Genomic DNA, 15,379 nt, shown 5'->3' on the forward strand with positions numbered 1-15,379 from the left:
GTAACTCGACAACGCGACCCGGACCTTCTCGCGGCAACATGTCGACCACAACGCTCAGCCCGACCATCGTCACTCGACAAAAGAACGAAAATGGCGGTCCCTTGTACCCGGAATACATGCGTATGTTCTCGATAACCACCGCTGCGTGTTGTGACTGCTGACGGAAATTCCCCTTGTAGCATTCTACGATCCCCTTGAGAAAGTGGAAGACATCGGCGCCTTTGAGCACGTCGACCCCGGTCACCGAGCAGATCCCAAGCTGCCCAACCTGCTGAAGAATGTGACAAAGATGTGGGATTTGTCGCCTCATGTCGGGACGGAGATTCACGGCGTGCAGCTCTCTCAGCTCGACAGTGCCGGCTTGGACGAGCTCGCTTTCCTCGCTGCGCAGAGAGGCGCCTTAGTTTTCCGCGACCAGGATTTTGTCAACATCGGCTTCGAAGCGCAAAAGAAGATCGTCCGCCATTTTGGCCCACTGCATATCCATGGCTGGGCTCCTCATCCAGCGGCAGGCTCCCATGAGCACATGATTATCTACGACCACAAAGAGTAGGCGACCCTTTATCTTGAAAGAAGCGAAAGTATCGCTAATGCCCTGCCAGCGATCTTCGCGTCCGACAATCTTGGGCAGGTCGAAGCCCCGTTCAGTGGCACACGGATCAGAGCCCGGAGCAGCAACCGCCCGGAACGACCTTCATCGCGATGCTTGAATCGCCAACCACCGCCGGTGGCGACACGCTCGTCAGCTCGAGTGTGAGGGCCTTTAGTAGTCTCTCTCCTCGATTCCGGAAGCGCCTAGAAGGTCTCACTGCCATCCACACAAACAACGACGGCGTCAGCCAGGAGCTCAAGCATGGTCAACAAGCCGTGATGCGTCGCGGAGTTCTCCAGGCTGAGCATCCTGTGGTGCTGGTCCACCCTGTGACGAAGCAGAAGGCTCTCTGTGAGTTTCCTCTTTCGACGGTGCTGAATGGTTCGCTTTTCGCTTCCGCCTGCTAACGTGTGGTGCGATAGATGTCAATCCGGTATATACCAAGAAGATTGTCGGGTTCGACCAGGAGGAGTCGGATTGCATTCTGAAGTTCTTATTCGATCACATCGCCAAGCGACAGGATTTTTCATGTCGCATTCGTTACGAAGCCGGCACCGTTCTTGTCTGGGACCAACGTGTCACCAATCACTCGCAGACGCTCGATTATCCGGTTGGAGACCGGAGACATGGGTTCAGACTGACTCCCCTCGCCAACAAACCCATTCCCGCAAAGATCGAGGAGGATGATGGAGAATGCGCAAAGGATGAGGCTAGGGTACAGCTCAGTTTGTGCTAGAGGACGAGCAACCCATGTGATTTAGATATGGAAGGAAATGTAGCCGTCATTCAGCCTATACTGCAAAATGTTTAGATATTTTATTCCATCAAACTCTTAATCACAATCCATGGATGCTGCTGTGAGTTGTCGACAGACTCTAACTCATTGCCGCACCGCCAAGCCCCGCAATCCGAATCATCGCCAGCGGAACGTCGACTCTGCAAACCTGTGCATTTCTCTGCCACGAACACCAACACCGGGCCTGTCTCGCACATTGGCTCTGGTCGATTGGAACAGTGGACATTGCTCAGTTCAACAACCCGGAGCTCCTTGACGATGTTACTCAATGCAGAAACCGGTACACCCCTCCCCAGCGACATACCTGCTCCAGCCTGGCTCTGCCGAATGAACTACAGCGAGCGTCTGACGAAGCAGCCACAATGGCATGAAAACAGCTATTTCAACTTCAAAGGTTCTGCTGGTTCCTTACTCGGCATGGCACGTTCCACGATACCACGAATGGATGAAGGATGAGGTTAGTTAACGATCTAGCTGACAGACGCGTCGAAGAATTGCAGCGTCAAAGACTGAAAGAAAACGTAGGAAATTCAAGAGGCAACTGCCTCAGAGCCTCTAACTCTCGAAGAGGAATACGCCATGCAGCGCAGCTGGCGGCAAGACCCGGACAAGCTGACCTTCATCACCTGTCGGCCTGTGACAGGGGCTGAAGGGTGCCCCGTTCCACTCACTCCGGAACATGACTCTCCAGATAAAATGGTTGGAGACATCAACCTGTTTCTTCGCATTGACGATGGCGACGAGGGGGATGCCCCGCCCCAGATAGTGGGCGAAATCGAGCTGATGATTGCCGAGAAGACGAATCAACGTCGCGGGTTTGGCAAAGCTTCCCTGCTGGTATTTTTGAGATACATCGCCGTGCAACAAGCTCGCATTCTTGCGGAGTTTGTTGCGGGCGGCGTTGACGCGTCGATGGCGGATAAGTTGAAGACTGTTGACGGGTCGGACCTCCAGTTCTCTTGTTTGAGTGTGAAAATCGGGCAAAAGAATGAGCGCAGCCTGGCTTTATTTGAGGGGATTGGGTTTGTGAAGGTCTCTGCAGAACCAAATTTCTTTGGGGAGTTTGAGCTTCGGCGCGGGGAGCTGAGCTACAAGTCTATCGACGAGGCGCTGGTGAGCGCGAATGTCGAAGGTTATGTAGAGGTACCATATGAACGCAAGGAATAGATTTATAATGAGAGGCTAAATAGAAAGGATCGATGTAGGACTATAAATTTGTAGTTGAAAAGGTCAGCTTGCTAGAAGACTCGAGCGCATACTCTGCTGGATTTCCAGACTTCCGGGAGAATAATGGGAAGGATTGAAAGTCATCATTTGCGGGCCAGGAGACGGGCCTTAAGCTGTTGAACCTCTTGCGGGCTACGCAAATCTCAGTCTAAGAAATCAGGCAAAACTTAGTAGCAAAAACAGAAAACCAGACTATCCAGCTTCTGAAATTGAATACTCGAATTTACCCAACAAAGAGCCTGCGCCACTGGAAATGTCCCAACGAGGCTATATTCGGCTCCCAACTCACCGGTTTTGACCCTGGGGTACATAATGAAGTCAATCCTAGATAGCATAGACAACTACCACAGCATGAGCGACCCATTGCAAGGTCCCTGTATACCTTGTGCCAGAAGCCGATGTCTTTTGCCATTTGAAGAACCAACGGTGCTCAGCGATCGCTGCACGGTCCGCAAGAGTCGGAAAGGAACCCTCGTATTTGGCAGCGCTGCGGTTCTCGTTGACGAGGAGAATGCATTAGCACTTCATGGTAGGTCGTTGCTCATGCTGATTCAAGTAAGCTGAGCGAGTATCCGGGTCGGCGCTCCCTGTGCCATCATGAGCTTGCAAGGCTTTGCGAAGACCATCCATAAGGATCGTAACAGACTCGCTGAGATCAGGGGGTTCAATGAAGCTGCGGATCGGGGAGCAGCTCCGAAAAAATCAGCTCGCTTTCTGGTGTCGTGAGCTCTGCGGCAAGATGGGCTGCTGTCTTGTCCCAATGCATGAGCCCGGGACTAGCCCCTTCACTCTAGTTGAGGTTTTGTATACGACTTAGGCGGCGACGTGCTTCTTGAGGCATTGATGGAGTCTAACTGGTTAGCAGTTACAGTATAATGCAGTGGCATGTCGCCATTTGTGTTGCGAGCTGTCATCGATAGTGTTGAGTTTCGCTTTAGATAGTTCAGCAGTATAGTACGAGTTTGTTGAAAGAGTCGTCGTGACATGGTGGAACATAATGCCTATAGTAGTAAACTGTTATCACAGGCTAGGAATCTGTGTAGGTAAACCAAGTAGTATTTGCTTACTACGTAAGACTGGATTTAGGTTGTGCGATCTAGTAGTTTAATAAAATGGTTATATTTAATCCCGCTCTTAGGTCGCTTAGTTACGCTGTTGGCGACCTATGGATTTAACCAAGAGGATCTAATAGAATTAATACGTTATCTTGTAGAAAGTATCAGCTTCATATAGACACCCATTCTTTTGGTTTCTTGCATCCGAGAGATTTAATATCTTGGGTTGTTGGTGGCTTTTCCTGACTCAATGTCTCTTTCGCTCGAGACGCCGTGAGTCGACATGAACTCCAGTATACACTTGTCTGGCCATTTTTCGAGCACTGCTGTCCAGAATAGGGAGTTACGACGCGCTCGCAGCCCAGTCAGGTTGTCTTGTAGACTTCGTCCTATGTATAGCACTATTATCCACAAAGACATGGATATATATATAACGGTTTTGGGGTGTAGACTGAAGATAGAGTAGTCCGGCTGAAAACGAGTGAATCCAAGGGCGGCAGTGATGGCCATAAAGATCTTCGTCGATGCTGGCTTAGCTGTCACAAAAAGATATCATTGTCGAGTACTTGTCGGTGGGAATGATTTGGGTATAGCAAGGCGTTATATAAGAGCTTGGCGTGCTTGGCGGTTGTCGCGAAGCCGTCCCGCATCAAAGTTTGCGGCGTCGGAGTAGTCGGCCACTATACGAGTGTGGAATGTAATACCCACGGTGCAGCTATACTTGGTGTCGATATCGTAGCTGCTAACGTTGTAATCGCACTCGTCAAATTCGTCGATAGCGAGCTGGTGGATATGTTTCGCAAGCGACGCCAGATTACCAACGGTGATAAATGGGCTAGTGCCGGACTTGCTGTCGACCATATGGAGTCGAATCGGATACCGTTGTCGTCGCAGTGTCCAGCCAGAATAGAATTTCGTATAAATATATTCTGGTTGCAGGTGGTACAAATGGTGACCCCAAGCTCCCTCAGAAAGCTGGAGCTCAATTCAACAGTATGCTCGGTGCGCTCGAACAGGATGGACCCCTGATACTAGGTGCAAGTGGACGAGACCTTAGCAGTCCAGATGAGACTTCCATTGAAGTCAAAGTTGGGGGCTCGTAAGGATAGCGGACAGCCTAAAGGTAAGATGGACGAGGTGTGTCGGCGTGATGGTGCACGCCGACCCTTTCAAAAAGACAGTATATGGAACAAGACGACCTCCGCAGAGACCCAGCTAGTCAGGAGTAAGCTTGGGGGGGGGGTTCTCTCAAGAAGGGGGTGAAAGCTAGCGAGAGTGAAGGGCATAGTAGAAATGTAAATCTCTAAAGTACGAGCAGGAGGGCTCATAACCCGAAGATATGATGGAAGGAAGAAAGGATGTGATCAACATAAGTGATGATGATGGAGGATGAAGCTATCTACAGAGTGAGGGAGCTTATGTGTGTAGGCAGGTCCTGTGACCCGCACACGAACAAGGTGCCCAGGTGGTCACCTCGTCTGTTTATATAATCTGCAATAGCCATAAGCCGAGGCAAGCAATGAGATTTGACTTTGACAAAGAAAGTCGCCTGAGTAGCGTAAGGTACCACCAACAACGAGCCACAAGGAGGACGGGCAGTGCTCTCTCAAAGGCTACTCAATAGGAACAAAGTCCAGTGAGACAAAAGCCGTCTGTGATTGCTGGGCAGTCAATTGCATATGCTGCCATGCACAATAGAACAACGCCAATCAAGACTGATCGCCAGACCGAGCATGGTGTAGGACGGTGGCGTCGAACTAGATCGGTATAATGGATAATAAGCAAGAATTCTATCCAGTACCTTTATTGCGAAGCTATCCCACTACAAAGTCAACAATGACAAAGTCTACGGTGATTCGAAAGAAGTGAATGGAGGGATAGAATAATATCAATACCCGAAAGAATACGATATTATCGCCAGACTCCCGATAAGGATATTTCAACTGTTTTTTTTTAATTGGTGTGTAGGGACCGGAAGCTCCGATAAAGGTGTTCCTCAAGTGCTTCCGAAAAATGCGAGTCGTCTAACCGGTGGATTATCACAGCGGTCGACAGACGCAAGGATGAAACCGTTCACGATCGAAAAAAGGCACGGACACCCCGCGCCCCCGGAGCCATCCTCGTGTCGGCCCGCAGAGAGATTAAGCTCGTGCCATATGTCCCTCCAACAGTTGGTGTTGCATGCATCGACAACCAGTCCGCGCCGCACTCCAAGACTCTTTTCATTGCATTGCTATTGCATTTACAGGGACTTCTTCTCGCCGTTGGAGACGTCAACAACCTTCAGGGCTGTGGGGTAGAAAAAAGAGAGCTGTCAGCAGAGGTCCTGACAATTCATTGAGGGCGGTGGTATCGGCAAGATGTTGGTACACCTTCTCCCGGATATTTCTCGCACGCTACGCCGAACGGTCGCAGGTAGGTATTGATGGACGAAAGTGTGGGGTTGAACGTACCAGGGGGGAGGGACTGCTTCAGCTTGTCGGCCTTGTCGGACTCCTTCAGGACCAGAGTGTAGATGAAGCGCTGGCAGCGGACCTTGAACTTGATCTGCTGGGACTTGCGGTTGCGCTTGATCCGGGCGGCTAAACGAGTCACCAATGTCAGTTTTGATGCTCCGATCGATCTTGGATATTTCCATGTCTCTTCTCTTCTCCTCGGGTTGGGATCGGGCAGTCACGTACAGGAGGCGTCCTTCCGGCGGCAGATCTCGAGGAACTGCTTGATATCGGAGACTTCGCGAGGCATGGTGACGGTGGATGCAGATGGGTTGCTGAATGAGAGGATCGCGACACAGAAGTGAAGTCCAAGTTGTGTGGATCGGATTAGGGTTTCTGCAGCGGGTAGCCCTGGTGATCACGTGCGTCTGTGGCAACGAAGTGGCTGACCGTGCCGGGCGTGGCGCTGCGCTCAAACATCTGCGCCGGCGTTCTCGCGCCGGCGTCCAAGCTGTACGGGTGTTCGAGGGGAGCCATCGGCCTCTGGTGGGCCATGGAATGCGCCCGGCGCTCAACAGGAGGTGTCCAGCTCTGCGCACCCTGCATACCCTGCACACCTTCCGCTCGCCCGTGGAATACCGGCGGCGGCTGGACCAAGGCATGCCGGACCTCCCCATTCTCCACGTCTCGACTACTGGTGGACAGGACCTTGTCGGTAACGTGCAGCTGGATTCGATATCGTTTCCAGAACGCTATTCTAGCAAAAGTTCAGGTCTTTGTGGCATCATGTTGGGAACCTGAAGACTCACCCCAGGACCACCACACCTCCAAGGGCAATAAAGCAAGTGACCGACGACAGGAAGATCACCGCTTCCATCTTAGCCTCAGTCATGTGGAGGAGCGTCGATGGCTGATCTGTGAGAGCCGGTCATGAATGATATAGATATGAAATCCTGTAAAGACCGAATGATGTGCGCTGGGATGCAGTGGTAGCAGATAGTCGTTTACAGCACGAAGCGTACACTGGCAGGAAAGCCATTACCGTTCTACAGTCCTGGGCTGCGAGCTTTCCATCGTCTAGAAAAGAAGGAGCGACGCCATCCAGAGGCAGGTACACGACGTTCGGTGCAAGGGAGTCGAGGCAGCAGCGAAGTGGCGTTGGTGGCGGTGCACTCGCTGTGGTCGAGGTGTCCAACTCTACTGGACTACACATCACACATCACCCGGTGAACAACTCAGTTCATCAGACGTGCCATAGCCTGCCTCTCTTAATACGCTTTGGTTTTCCGGACACCCCAGCCATCAAAGGGGTTTGAACTGCTGAATATCACGATGCCGACTCCGCTCGATCGAGCCCTTAATTCCAAGGTACTCCCCTCCGCTCCATTTCGAGAAAGACGACAAGCAATGGCTGATAAGATCTAGAATCTCTTTATGGGTGAATATACAGCATGATATCTGCCATCAGAGACAGCAAGACAGATCTCTAATTATTCTATAACGTGCAGGATTCGCTGGAATGGTCACTGCCGTGGCGGCCTGGTCCATCTGGGGCACCGATGTGTTCCCAGCCGAGGCAGATCCAACCGGCAGTAAGTAGAGAAAATCCCTGTCATCTGAACGAAGTCTAACTGAAGACAGACCCGGAGAACTGGACAGTGGAGGAGATGAAGAGATGGCTTCGCGCGGTATGTTCCACTTCCAGTAAATGTGCTGCCCTGTAAACACAGTTCCGGGCCTCGCTCTGACAAATATCTTGCAGCGAGGGCTTTTGCCAAGTGAAAATGCGTCGCGGGAAGAGCTTCTGGAGCGAGTCAAAGCAAATTTGCGAGTGCCGCGCAGTTCAAAACCATCAACATCACAGTCACAGTCATAGTTCCCAACAGGCAATTCCCAGACAGTATCCCCCCAGCTCATAAGATCAAATGGTGATATTTAATGTTCCCCTTCTTAGATCGATGATTTTTCAGAAGATCGTTGTAAATGTCGTAACGGTTTCCCAATCTCGTCTGTATCGTATGCATCATGTAGCGACCAATTCGTAGCGACCTATCCTCTTTTACCACAACTATCGGATAGCATGAAGCAGATCAAACCACTAGTCGGAAGTTCTGGCTCTGGATAAGCCATTCGCGACGGCGCTTGACTCTGTCGGTCGACGGGGTTGGAACGAGCACAAATGTCTCGCTGAAGCCGCGCTGCGGCAGGTCACGGCTCTCGCCGTATCGCACATGCCCGCTCACAATCACGAGCACCGACATGTCCTTCACGGTCATCTGGGCGGGCGGTTTTACGCCGGCTGCCGTGGCTGTTGGGTATGCGCGGTTGATGATCTGGCAATCGAAGGACTGAACTTCATAGTGCGCGGCGGGCATCTGGTTCACGAAGATGTCTTGTACAGCGGCTCCGTCGGCGACCGTATTGCCATTGAAGAGGATTGTCGATGGTGTTGGAGAGTAGAAGGAGCCAATCGCGTCGCGGTTGGATTGAAGGGCCGAGTAGAATGATTGAACGAGCTCGGTGGCAGCTGTGCAGAGATATATTGTCAGCAATTTTCTCTATAGTACAAGAATGACTAGATTTTCCACTCACCGTCAGTGGACACTTTGGTCAGCGTGTCATCGTTGGCAGCAGCCATTGCAATAGGTATTAAACTAAGTTCAATGGCAACAGGGCGGCAAGGTAGAACTTGGTAGTCGGGTGGCCGTGCTGAAATTCTGGGAAATTGACCGTCGAAGAGGCTGCATATGATTAGGTGGATATATAACAATATATATATGAATATGAGATTCGCGGCGAAGTTGGCAGGTAGGCAGCTGTCGCGGAGCCGGCTGGGCCGAAGAAAAATGACGGCGGGAGCTTGGACCAGCCGCGGATCGCGATGCGGAATAACATGCGACGCCGGGGGTCTTCTTCTCCTCCACAACGCTCACAATGGCCTCCGCAAAGACGCCATTCCGCGCTTTCTCGAGAGCTTCTCAGCTTCTCAGTCCAAGACGGCCATGGACGTGCTTATCATGTAGGCATGGAATGACCAGACCTTTCCAGCGCCGAATTGCGACTGCGACAACTCCGACACCGGGGAAGTTCAAGAAGCCTTACTATGTGACCACTCCGATTTTTTATGTCAATGCTGGTCAGTACTTCCAAATCTCCACCTATATTCATATATGCTAACGTCCCTGATATCAATCAGCACCCCACGTCGGTCATCTCTACACCATGGTCATCGCCGATATCTTGAAGCGATGGCAGGTCCTCCTCGGAAACGCAGATGCGCAGCTGTTGACCGGAACCGATGAACACGGAATGAAGGTACGATACACAAAAGTTCAGATGCAGTATTCCCTTGGCTGAACAGTCGTTTTTAGATTCAGCAAGCTGCTCTTGAAGCTGGGATGGACACCCAAGCTTTTTGCGACATGAACTGCCGAACGTTCGAGGTATGTGAAGCTCCATGCAATGCTGTCTGTCGTCGTCTAATCCAGCTTGGTTTATTACAGGCTTTGGCCAAAGCCGCCGATCTCGATCATGACCACTTCATTCGTACTACCGATCCTGCGCATCGTGACGCCGTCCAGTATTTTTGGGTAGGTACATTCCCCGAATCGATTGGAACACCTCTGATGACGAGGTAGGAAATGCTAAACCACCGAGGCTATATCTATACCTCCAAACACGAGGGTTGGTACTCAGTCAGTGATGAAACATTTTACCCCCAAACACAAGTACAGAATTCCCTGGATCCATCAACGGGCAGGAAACGGATGGTAAGACACCAAGCGATTATGACACATACAATTTCTCACACCATTTCAGGTCTCTGTTGAGACGGGCAAAGAGGTTGAATGGTCATCTGAGACGAACTATCACTTCCGACTTTCAGCGTTTCGAGAGCGCCTGCTAGAGTTGTACCAGAGGCCGGATTCTTTTATCACGCCGTCAAAGCATGCCACTGCCGTCATCCAGTGGGTTTCCTCCGGCTTGCAAGATCTCTCAATCTCTCGACCAGCGGAGCGGTTGACATGGGGCATTCCTGTTCCCGGCGATGATACTCAAACCATCTATGTGTGGTTGGATGCCCTCGTCAACTACTTGACCAGAGCCGGCTACCCTTTCACTCCCGGGCAGGAGAACGCCTCCATCTGGCCTGCCAATGTTCACGTCGTCGGAAAAGATATCGTTCGGTTAGTGCACGCTTTGGCCTCCCAGCTCAGCGCTCTCTGCTGATCATCTGCCAGCTTTCACTGTGTCTATTGGCCCGCTTTCCTTATGGCCTTGGATCTTCCTCTTCCCCGGAACGTTCTCGTGCACGGACATTGGACAATGAATCGTGAGAAGATGTCCAAGTCCACCGGGAATGTTGTGAATCCGTTTTTCGCCATCGAGCGATTCGGAGTTGATGGCATGCGCTTCTTCCTAGCCTATCAGGGAGGTCTTTCAGACGACGCAGACTATGACAACTCTTTTATTATCCGTGATTACAAAAAGCTCCTCCAGGGAGGCATCGGCAACCTTGCTCACCGCACAATCGGCTGCGCTAAGGGAAAACTGCGCTCGTATATCGCGGACGCCACCTCCAATAAGCTCCCGGCTCCAACCCCGGAGGATGTGGCCCACCAGTCCATGCTCGTTCAGACACCCCCGAGGGTTGCCGAGCATATGACTGGCCTCAATCCGCGTGCCGCACTGCAGGAAATTATGGGCATAATTGAGAAGGTATGGTCACATCGATCCCCGCACGCCGGCGAGAAAGTAGTAACATTTTCTGCGTCCCTTTAGACCAACAAATACTTTCACACATCGGAGCCTTGGAAAGCCTCCAACCCTGAGTGGATTCTTTTCAATGTGGCAGAATCACTTCGCATCTCTGCTATCCTGCTCCAGCCATTCATGCCGGGAAAAGCTCTGGAGCTTCTGGAGCTTCTCCGAGTAGATACTTCGAATCTCTCCAAGCGAACATTCTCCGCTGCGGTCTATGGGTCGGACCCAGATTATGGCGAGGGCATCAAGAAAGGCATTCTTTTCCCTCCCTTGACCGCAGAGGAATGAGTTTGCGGTGCTCCAAGCTTTCGATTTGATAAGAGGAATGGCCCACAGGCCAATCATGCGCGAGCACAAGGCCCGTCTAAATAAAGATTTGCATCATCTCCGCCTAGGTGCAACAGCTGCATTGAGAATATTTCCCGGGTCCTCCACACCGCGGATGCTGAGTTGCCAGGTTTTCCAGCGTGCCCCCTCAGCCTGGCGTGTACAGTATGTCATTGATGGCTTGGCTGAGATTGGCGCCCCCCATAAGGTTATCGACGGGAAAGAATGGGCCAGAACCGTGGATGGCGTCTTATCTCCCATGTTACGGTCAGCTCGGAACGGGAAAGTCGCCCGTTTCCCGTCGGAAAACCTGGTGGCGACCCTCGAACTAGGCCTTTCGTTTGTATATCAAAACACGTCGCAATATTTGTATACTACTGGATCTTGCGCGCTGAAGCGGTACGAGAGTGTCTTCTTATCGCTTGTGGTGCAGCTTGCACTCTCTCTATTTTTGTCATTTTATACTACGCCGACCCCGTGTAACAACTTCACCCAATCCATTTTCTTACTTCGAAACCTGACGGCCTCTATCTATACTCGATCCTCAGCGGCTTGCCTCCTGAACAATATAACCTTTTTCTTCCTTTTTCTCTTTCCTCCGCCCTCAATCTGGCCATGGGGAGCATCATGCCTTCCGTCGACGATTACAAGCCCGCCTTCAAGACACCATGGATCGAGACTCCGCTTGTCGAGTCGGCCTGTCTTTCCCGCGCTGCTGGATGCAGGATCTTTTTGAAGCTAGAGAATGTTCAACCTAGCGGCTCTTTCAAGTCTCGCGCTATGGGTAATCAAATACTGTCCCATCTTCGCAAGCCAGAATATGCCAACCGTCGAGTCCATTTCTTCGCCTCGTCCGGCGGAAACGCCGGGCTTGCAGCTGTATGCGCTGCTCGAAGCCTAGGATACCCTTGCACAGTCGTGGTGCCGCTCTCCACGAAGCCGTTAATGCTGGAGAAGCTACGGGCGGCTGGTGCTGCGGATGTCATCCGTCACGGCGAGACTTTCTTCGAGGCTGGCTCGTACATGAAAGATGTCATTATGAAGAATGGCCCCGGTGACGATGAGGATGTGGTCAAGATTGCCCTTCACCCGTTCGACAATGAGCCTATCTGGGAGGGAAACAGCACTATTGTCGATGAGTTGGAGAAGCAACTCCCACCAGCTGCTAGTGCCGAGGAAGAGGAAGTTTACCGCGGGCGAGCCCTTCCTCTCGATGCCGTGATGTGCAGTGTTGGTGGTGGTGGCCTCCTTAATGGGCTGGTAATGGGTCTTGAGAAACGGCGGTCTCTGAAGCAGAACGACTACTCCAGTACCAGCCATTCTTACCTCGACACCTCTTCCACCAAAACTGCGTCTGCTGTTTCTCCGAACTCACACCCTAGTCCCATTCACCTGCTTGCCATCGAAACGGCCGGCACCGACTCTTTGGCCGCCGCCGTCGCCAAAAACTCACTCATATCCCTCCCCAAAATCACATCCCAGGCGACCTCCCTCGGTGCCATTCGTGTGTCGGAAACCACATTCAAATACGCAGTCGCCCCTCCACCCGGCATCAAGGTGCACAGTACCGTCCTGTCGGACGCTGATGCTGCTCGAGGCGTCCTCCGTCTGGCTGATGATGAGCGCCTCCTCGTCGAGCTTGCCTGCGGCGTCTGCATCGAGGCAGCCATCGGCGATGCCGCCACCGCGTCTTCTGGATCAGCGCACCCTGTGGTCCGGAGCCAAAGCGTCAAGAAGCGGAAGAGGGAATCGAATGGCTCCTCTGTTTCGCACCGGGACGAGGGCTACGGAGATGACCGACTATCCTCGACGGAAAACGAGACGGATGCTGAGCCTGAGCCAGAGGTCGGCGACGACGCTGATGTTGCTCCATCCAAGCCTCCTCAGTTCAAGTCGAAGCTGAAGCAACTAGTTCCGGACCTGAACTCGCAGAGCAGGGTCGTCATCATCGTTTGTGGTGGAAGCAATGTCACCATCGACATGGCCGGCGAATACCGGAAGATGCTGGAGCAAGGGTGGGCGTGATATACAATTTGATGATGCCATTTATTCGAAATCCTGCAGTCCTTGAGCTTCTTTATATACCTTCCAGTCTTTCGGCCTTCTTGCTTATGGCGTGTCTTCTTGTTGATCGCCCTTCTTGACATAATTTGTTGCTTTGCATCTCGCTTCCATTCAGCATACAGGCCAGCATACTCGCTTTAGAAGAGTAATTGCAATAATACATTCCATTCTTGCAAGTCAATACAAAATGGTTTTAGATAGTCATCTTTCCTGGATGAACAAAAAGGACCAAGACATTAGAATCTTGCCCCATCATGCCACAACCTGCCGAATCCGATAATCCCAATAATTCTTCCGAATAGGATCATACTTCTCCTTCAGCAATGTAAACATCCCAGCTGCTTTCTCCCCACGCTCCCCATCCTCGGCATACACATCCGCCAGCCACTCAACAGCATGACTACTCTTGACCACCTCCCCATCCACAAACTTTGATGCGAATTCCTCCCACTCGCCCAGCCCCCTCCCAGCAGCAAACAGCACCCCGCGCGCATACCACCACGGACTCCGATTCTCTGGCGCGCGCACAATCTGCTCCTGCGCGAACAGCAGCTCCGCATCAACCAGGTCTTCGTCCACAACGGGAAGCCGGCCCTTGTCAGCGGGAGTGGTCGCCATGTCACCCGCATTCGCCATGCCGGCATCTGGCTCGTCGTCCCCGCGCGGCCCGAAGCGCAGCATGTAGCGGTGGCTCCAGGCGGAGTTGTTGCGCACGTCGGCCTTGAGCAGGGCGTTGACGTCTTCAATTTCTCGTGGGTGGTCCCACAGCTTGAAGTGACGAACCAGCCAGTGCCGGTAGGTCCAGACGTGGTAGTTCTTGGAGTCTTGGGCGAACATCTGCATCAGGAAATCGAGTTCCTTGGGTGGCAGGAATGGGAAATGTGTCCGCGAAGACGTTAGGACTTGACGGTGGTGCCTGGGGTTGTGTGTTAGCCTCTTCTCTTCTTTTTATTTCCCCCGCTTCGCCCGGGGATCACTGTTGCTGTGCGTACCAGATTTGGTAATTCTTCAGATATTTGAGAGAGATTTCGTTCAGCCAGGCTAGTTCTTCCTCGAGGTTCTTGTCCAGCGCGAAGAGGATCTTGGCGCGGTAGATCCTGTGGGTGGTTAGCCATTGTCCATTGAAAATATAACAGGAGACAAGAAGCCGGAGTTCCTGACCGAGAGCCTCACTTACCACACGGTGTAGTGTGCCGGGTTCATGGAAATTATGTCCTGGGTCAACTTCAATGCCCGCTCGGACATCTCATTCGCGGCCATCACGGCCCGCAGGTAAGACGTCGCCTCGAGATACTCGGGTGGATAGGCGATGGCAGCCAGCGGCATAGCACCGGAATTGGCGCCATCGTCGAGAGGAATTGGGGTGATGGATGCCCACTCGGGGTCATTGGCATATTTGCCGTCCATTTCGGCGTGGTCCTCTTGAGGTATCAGATATGGCCCGAGGGGTTGCAATGGAACAGCCCGACACTTGGCGCTGGGCTTCAGATGGCTTTGGGCGTACGGCCCCAAGCAAAAGCGTCAGTATGTGTTCCGATACGAATGCTCGAACATTCAGTGCGCAGCAGACGAGGATGGCCGTTCTTAAGTGTCATCGATCGCGAGAAGAGGTGAAGGTGGGGCACACGGCGGCCTGAGGCGCAAACAAAGCGGCGAGAACAATATTAACGCCATCCACTTCGTCCATTCTTCTTGCCCATTTTATCGTTCCATGAGACGAACCAGACCACTTTTGTGAGCCTGCAGAGGCCCGCAGGTACTGGTGACAGCTCTCATGCCTCGGAATTCCAGTCTTTCGTGCTCCGCCACCCACCACTGTGGAGAAGGCGAAAGTCGGACAACGTGCGATATCCAGGGATCATTGAGTCCTAAGCGCTTCTAGAACTGTTTCAAAGGCCCCCAAAGTCTAGGTTTCAATTTGCTTTCTGAGTTGGCGAGTCTTTCTTTACTTTTTCGTAATCATTCCCCCATTCGTGGACAGCTTGCATTGGTGAGATGTGTTCGGTCCATCTGATGCTGCTGGGGTGCATAGGTGCATGCGAGAGCGCGCATCTAGAAAAAATGCGGTTTTTTGAACAGCGGCGTCTATTTTGGTATGCAATATGACTATTTTACATGT

General features: G+C 52.1%; 10 protein-coding genes across 10 annotated transcripts; 5 read left to right on the plus strand and 5 right to left on the minus strand.

The window, feature by feature from the left end:
• Positions 1-38: 38 nt before the first annotated feature.
• On the plus strand, positions 39-1,328 carry N7459_005931 (TauD/TfdA dioxygenase family protein; the record flags this gene model as incomplete). The annotated part of the gene is made up of 4 exons (XM_056945115.1): positions 39-120; positions 180-549; positions 603-943; positions 1,015-1,328. The coding sequence occupies 4 exons, from the start codon at positions 39-41 to the stop codon at positions 1,326-1,328; spliced, it is 1,107 nt and encodes a 368-aa protein (XP_056799450.1).
• Positions 1,329-1,755: 427 nt separating this feature from the next.
• N7459_005932 (uncharacterized protein) lies at positions 1,756-2,555 on the plus strand (the record flags this gene model as incomplete). Its single annotated transcript, XM_056945116.1, has 2 exons — positions 1,756-1,845; positions 1,914-2,555. 2 exons carry the CDS (start codon positions 1,756-1,758, stop codon positions 2,553-2,555), a joined length of 732 nt encoding a protein of 243 aa, XP_056799451.1.
• Positions 2,556-4,270: 1,715 nt separating this feature from the next.
• Positions 4,271-4,531, minus strand: N7459_005933 (uncharacterized protein; the record flags this gene model as incomplete). Its single annotated transcript, XM_056945117.1, has 1 exon — positions 4,271-4,531. The coding sequence occupies one exon, from the start codon at positions 4,529-4,531 to the stop codon at positions 4,271-4,273; it is 261 nt and encodes an 86-aa protein (XP_056799452.1).
• A 1,381-nt stretch (positions 4,532-5,912) lies between these two features.
• Positions 5,913-6,415, minus strand: N7459_005934 (60S ribosomal protein eL38; the record flags this gene model as incomplete). The annotated part of the gene is made up of 3 exons (XM_056945118.1): positions 5,913-5,959; positions 6,124-6,252; positions 6,352-6,415. 3 exons carry the CDS (start codon positions 6,413-6,415, stop codon positions 5,913-5,915), a joined length of 240 nt encoding a protein of 79 aa, XP_056799453.1.
• Positions 6,416-6,492: 77 nt separating this feature from the next.
• Positions 6,493-6,982, minus strand: N7459_005935 (uncharacterized protein; the record flags this gene model as incomplete). Its single annotated transcript, XM_056945119.1, has 2 exons — positions 6,493-6,862; positions 6,915-6,982. 2 exons carry the CDS (start codon positions 6,980-6,982, stop codon positions 6,493-6,495), a joined length of 438 nt encoding a protein of 145 aa, XP_056799454.1.
• A 642-nt stretch (positions 6,983-7,624) lies between these two features.
• N7459_005936 (Ish1 domain-containing protein) lies at positions 7,625-7,981 on the plus strand (the record flags this gene model as incomplete). The annotated part of the gene is made up of 3 exons (XM_056945120.1): positions 7,625-7,697; positions 7,747-7,793; positions 7,868-7,981. The coding sequence occupies 3 exons, from the start codon at positions 7,625-7,627 to the stop codon at positions 7,979-7,981; spliced, it is 234 nt and encodes a 77-aa protein (XP_056799455.1).
• Positions 7,982-8,195: 214 nt separating this feature from the next.
• N7459_005937 (putative nuclear transport factor 2 domain protein) lies at positions 8,196-8,743 on the minus strand (the record flags this gene model as incomplete). Its single annotated transcript, XM_056945121.1, has 2 exons — positions 8,196-8,632; positions 8,698-8,743. The coding sequence occupies 2 exons, from the start codon at positions 8,741-8,743 to the stop codon at positions 8,196-8,198; spliced, it is 483 nt and encodes a 160-aa protein (XP_056799456.1).
• A 296-nt stretch (positions 8,744-9,039) lies between these two features.
• Positions 9,040-11,157, plus strand: N7459_005938 (methionine--tRNA ligase MSM1; the record flags this gene model as incomplete). Its single annotated transcript, XM_056945122.1, has 8 exons — positions 9,040-9,241; positions 9,302-9,420; positions 9,477-9,548; positions 9,609-9,695; positions 9,744-9,875; positions 9,925-10,292; positions 10,347-10,824; positions 10,888-11,157. The coding sequence occupies 8 exons, from the start codon at positions 9,040-9,042 to the stop codon at positions 11,155-11,157; spliced, it is 1,728 nt and encodes a 575-aa protein (XP_056799457.1).
• A 654-nt stretch (positions 11,158-11,811) lies between these two features.
• On the plus strand, positions 11,812-13,221 carry N7459_005939 (putative L-serine dehydratase; the record flags this gene model as incomplete). The annotated part of the gene is made up of 1 exon (XM_056945123.1): positions 11,812-13,221. The coding sequence occupies one exon, from the start codon at positions 11,812-11,814 to the stop codon at positions 13,219-13,221; it is 1,410 nt and encodes a 469-aa protein (XP_056799458.1).
• Positions 13,222-13,512: 291 nt separating this feature from the next.
• ramB (bifunctional protein farnesyltransferase/protein geranylgeranyltransferase) lies at positions 13,513-14,667 on the minus strand (the record flags this gene model as incomplete). The annotated part of the gene is made up of 3 exons (XM_056945124.1): positions 13,513-14,176; positions 14,253-14,357; positions 14,438-14,667. 3 exons carry the CDS (start codon positions 14,665-14,667, stop codon positions 13,513-13,515), a joined length of 999 nt encoding a protein of 332 aa, XP_056799459.1.
• Between the last annotated feature and the right edge of the window lie 712 nt (positions 14,668-15,379).

Source organism: Penicillium hispanicum (genome assembly GCF_028827665.1).
Source record: "Penicillium hispanicum strain IBT 35686 chromosome Unknown utg000005l_segment0_segment0, whole genome shotgun sequence".
In the NCBI taxonomy this organism is placed as follows: domain Eukaryota; kingdom Fungi; phylum Ascomycota; class Eurotiomycetes; order Eurotiales; family Aspergillaceae; genus Penicillium; species Penicillium hispanicum.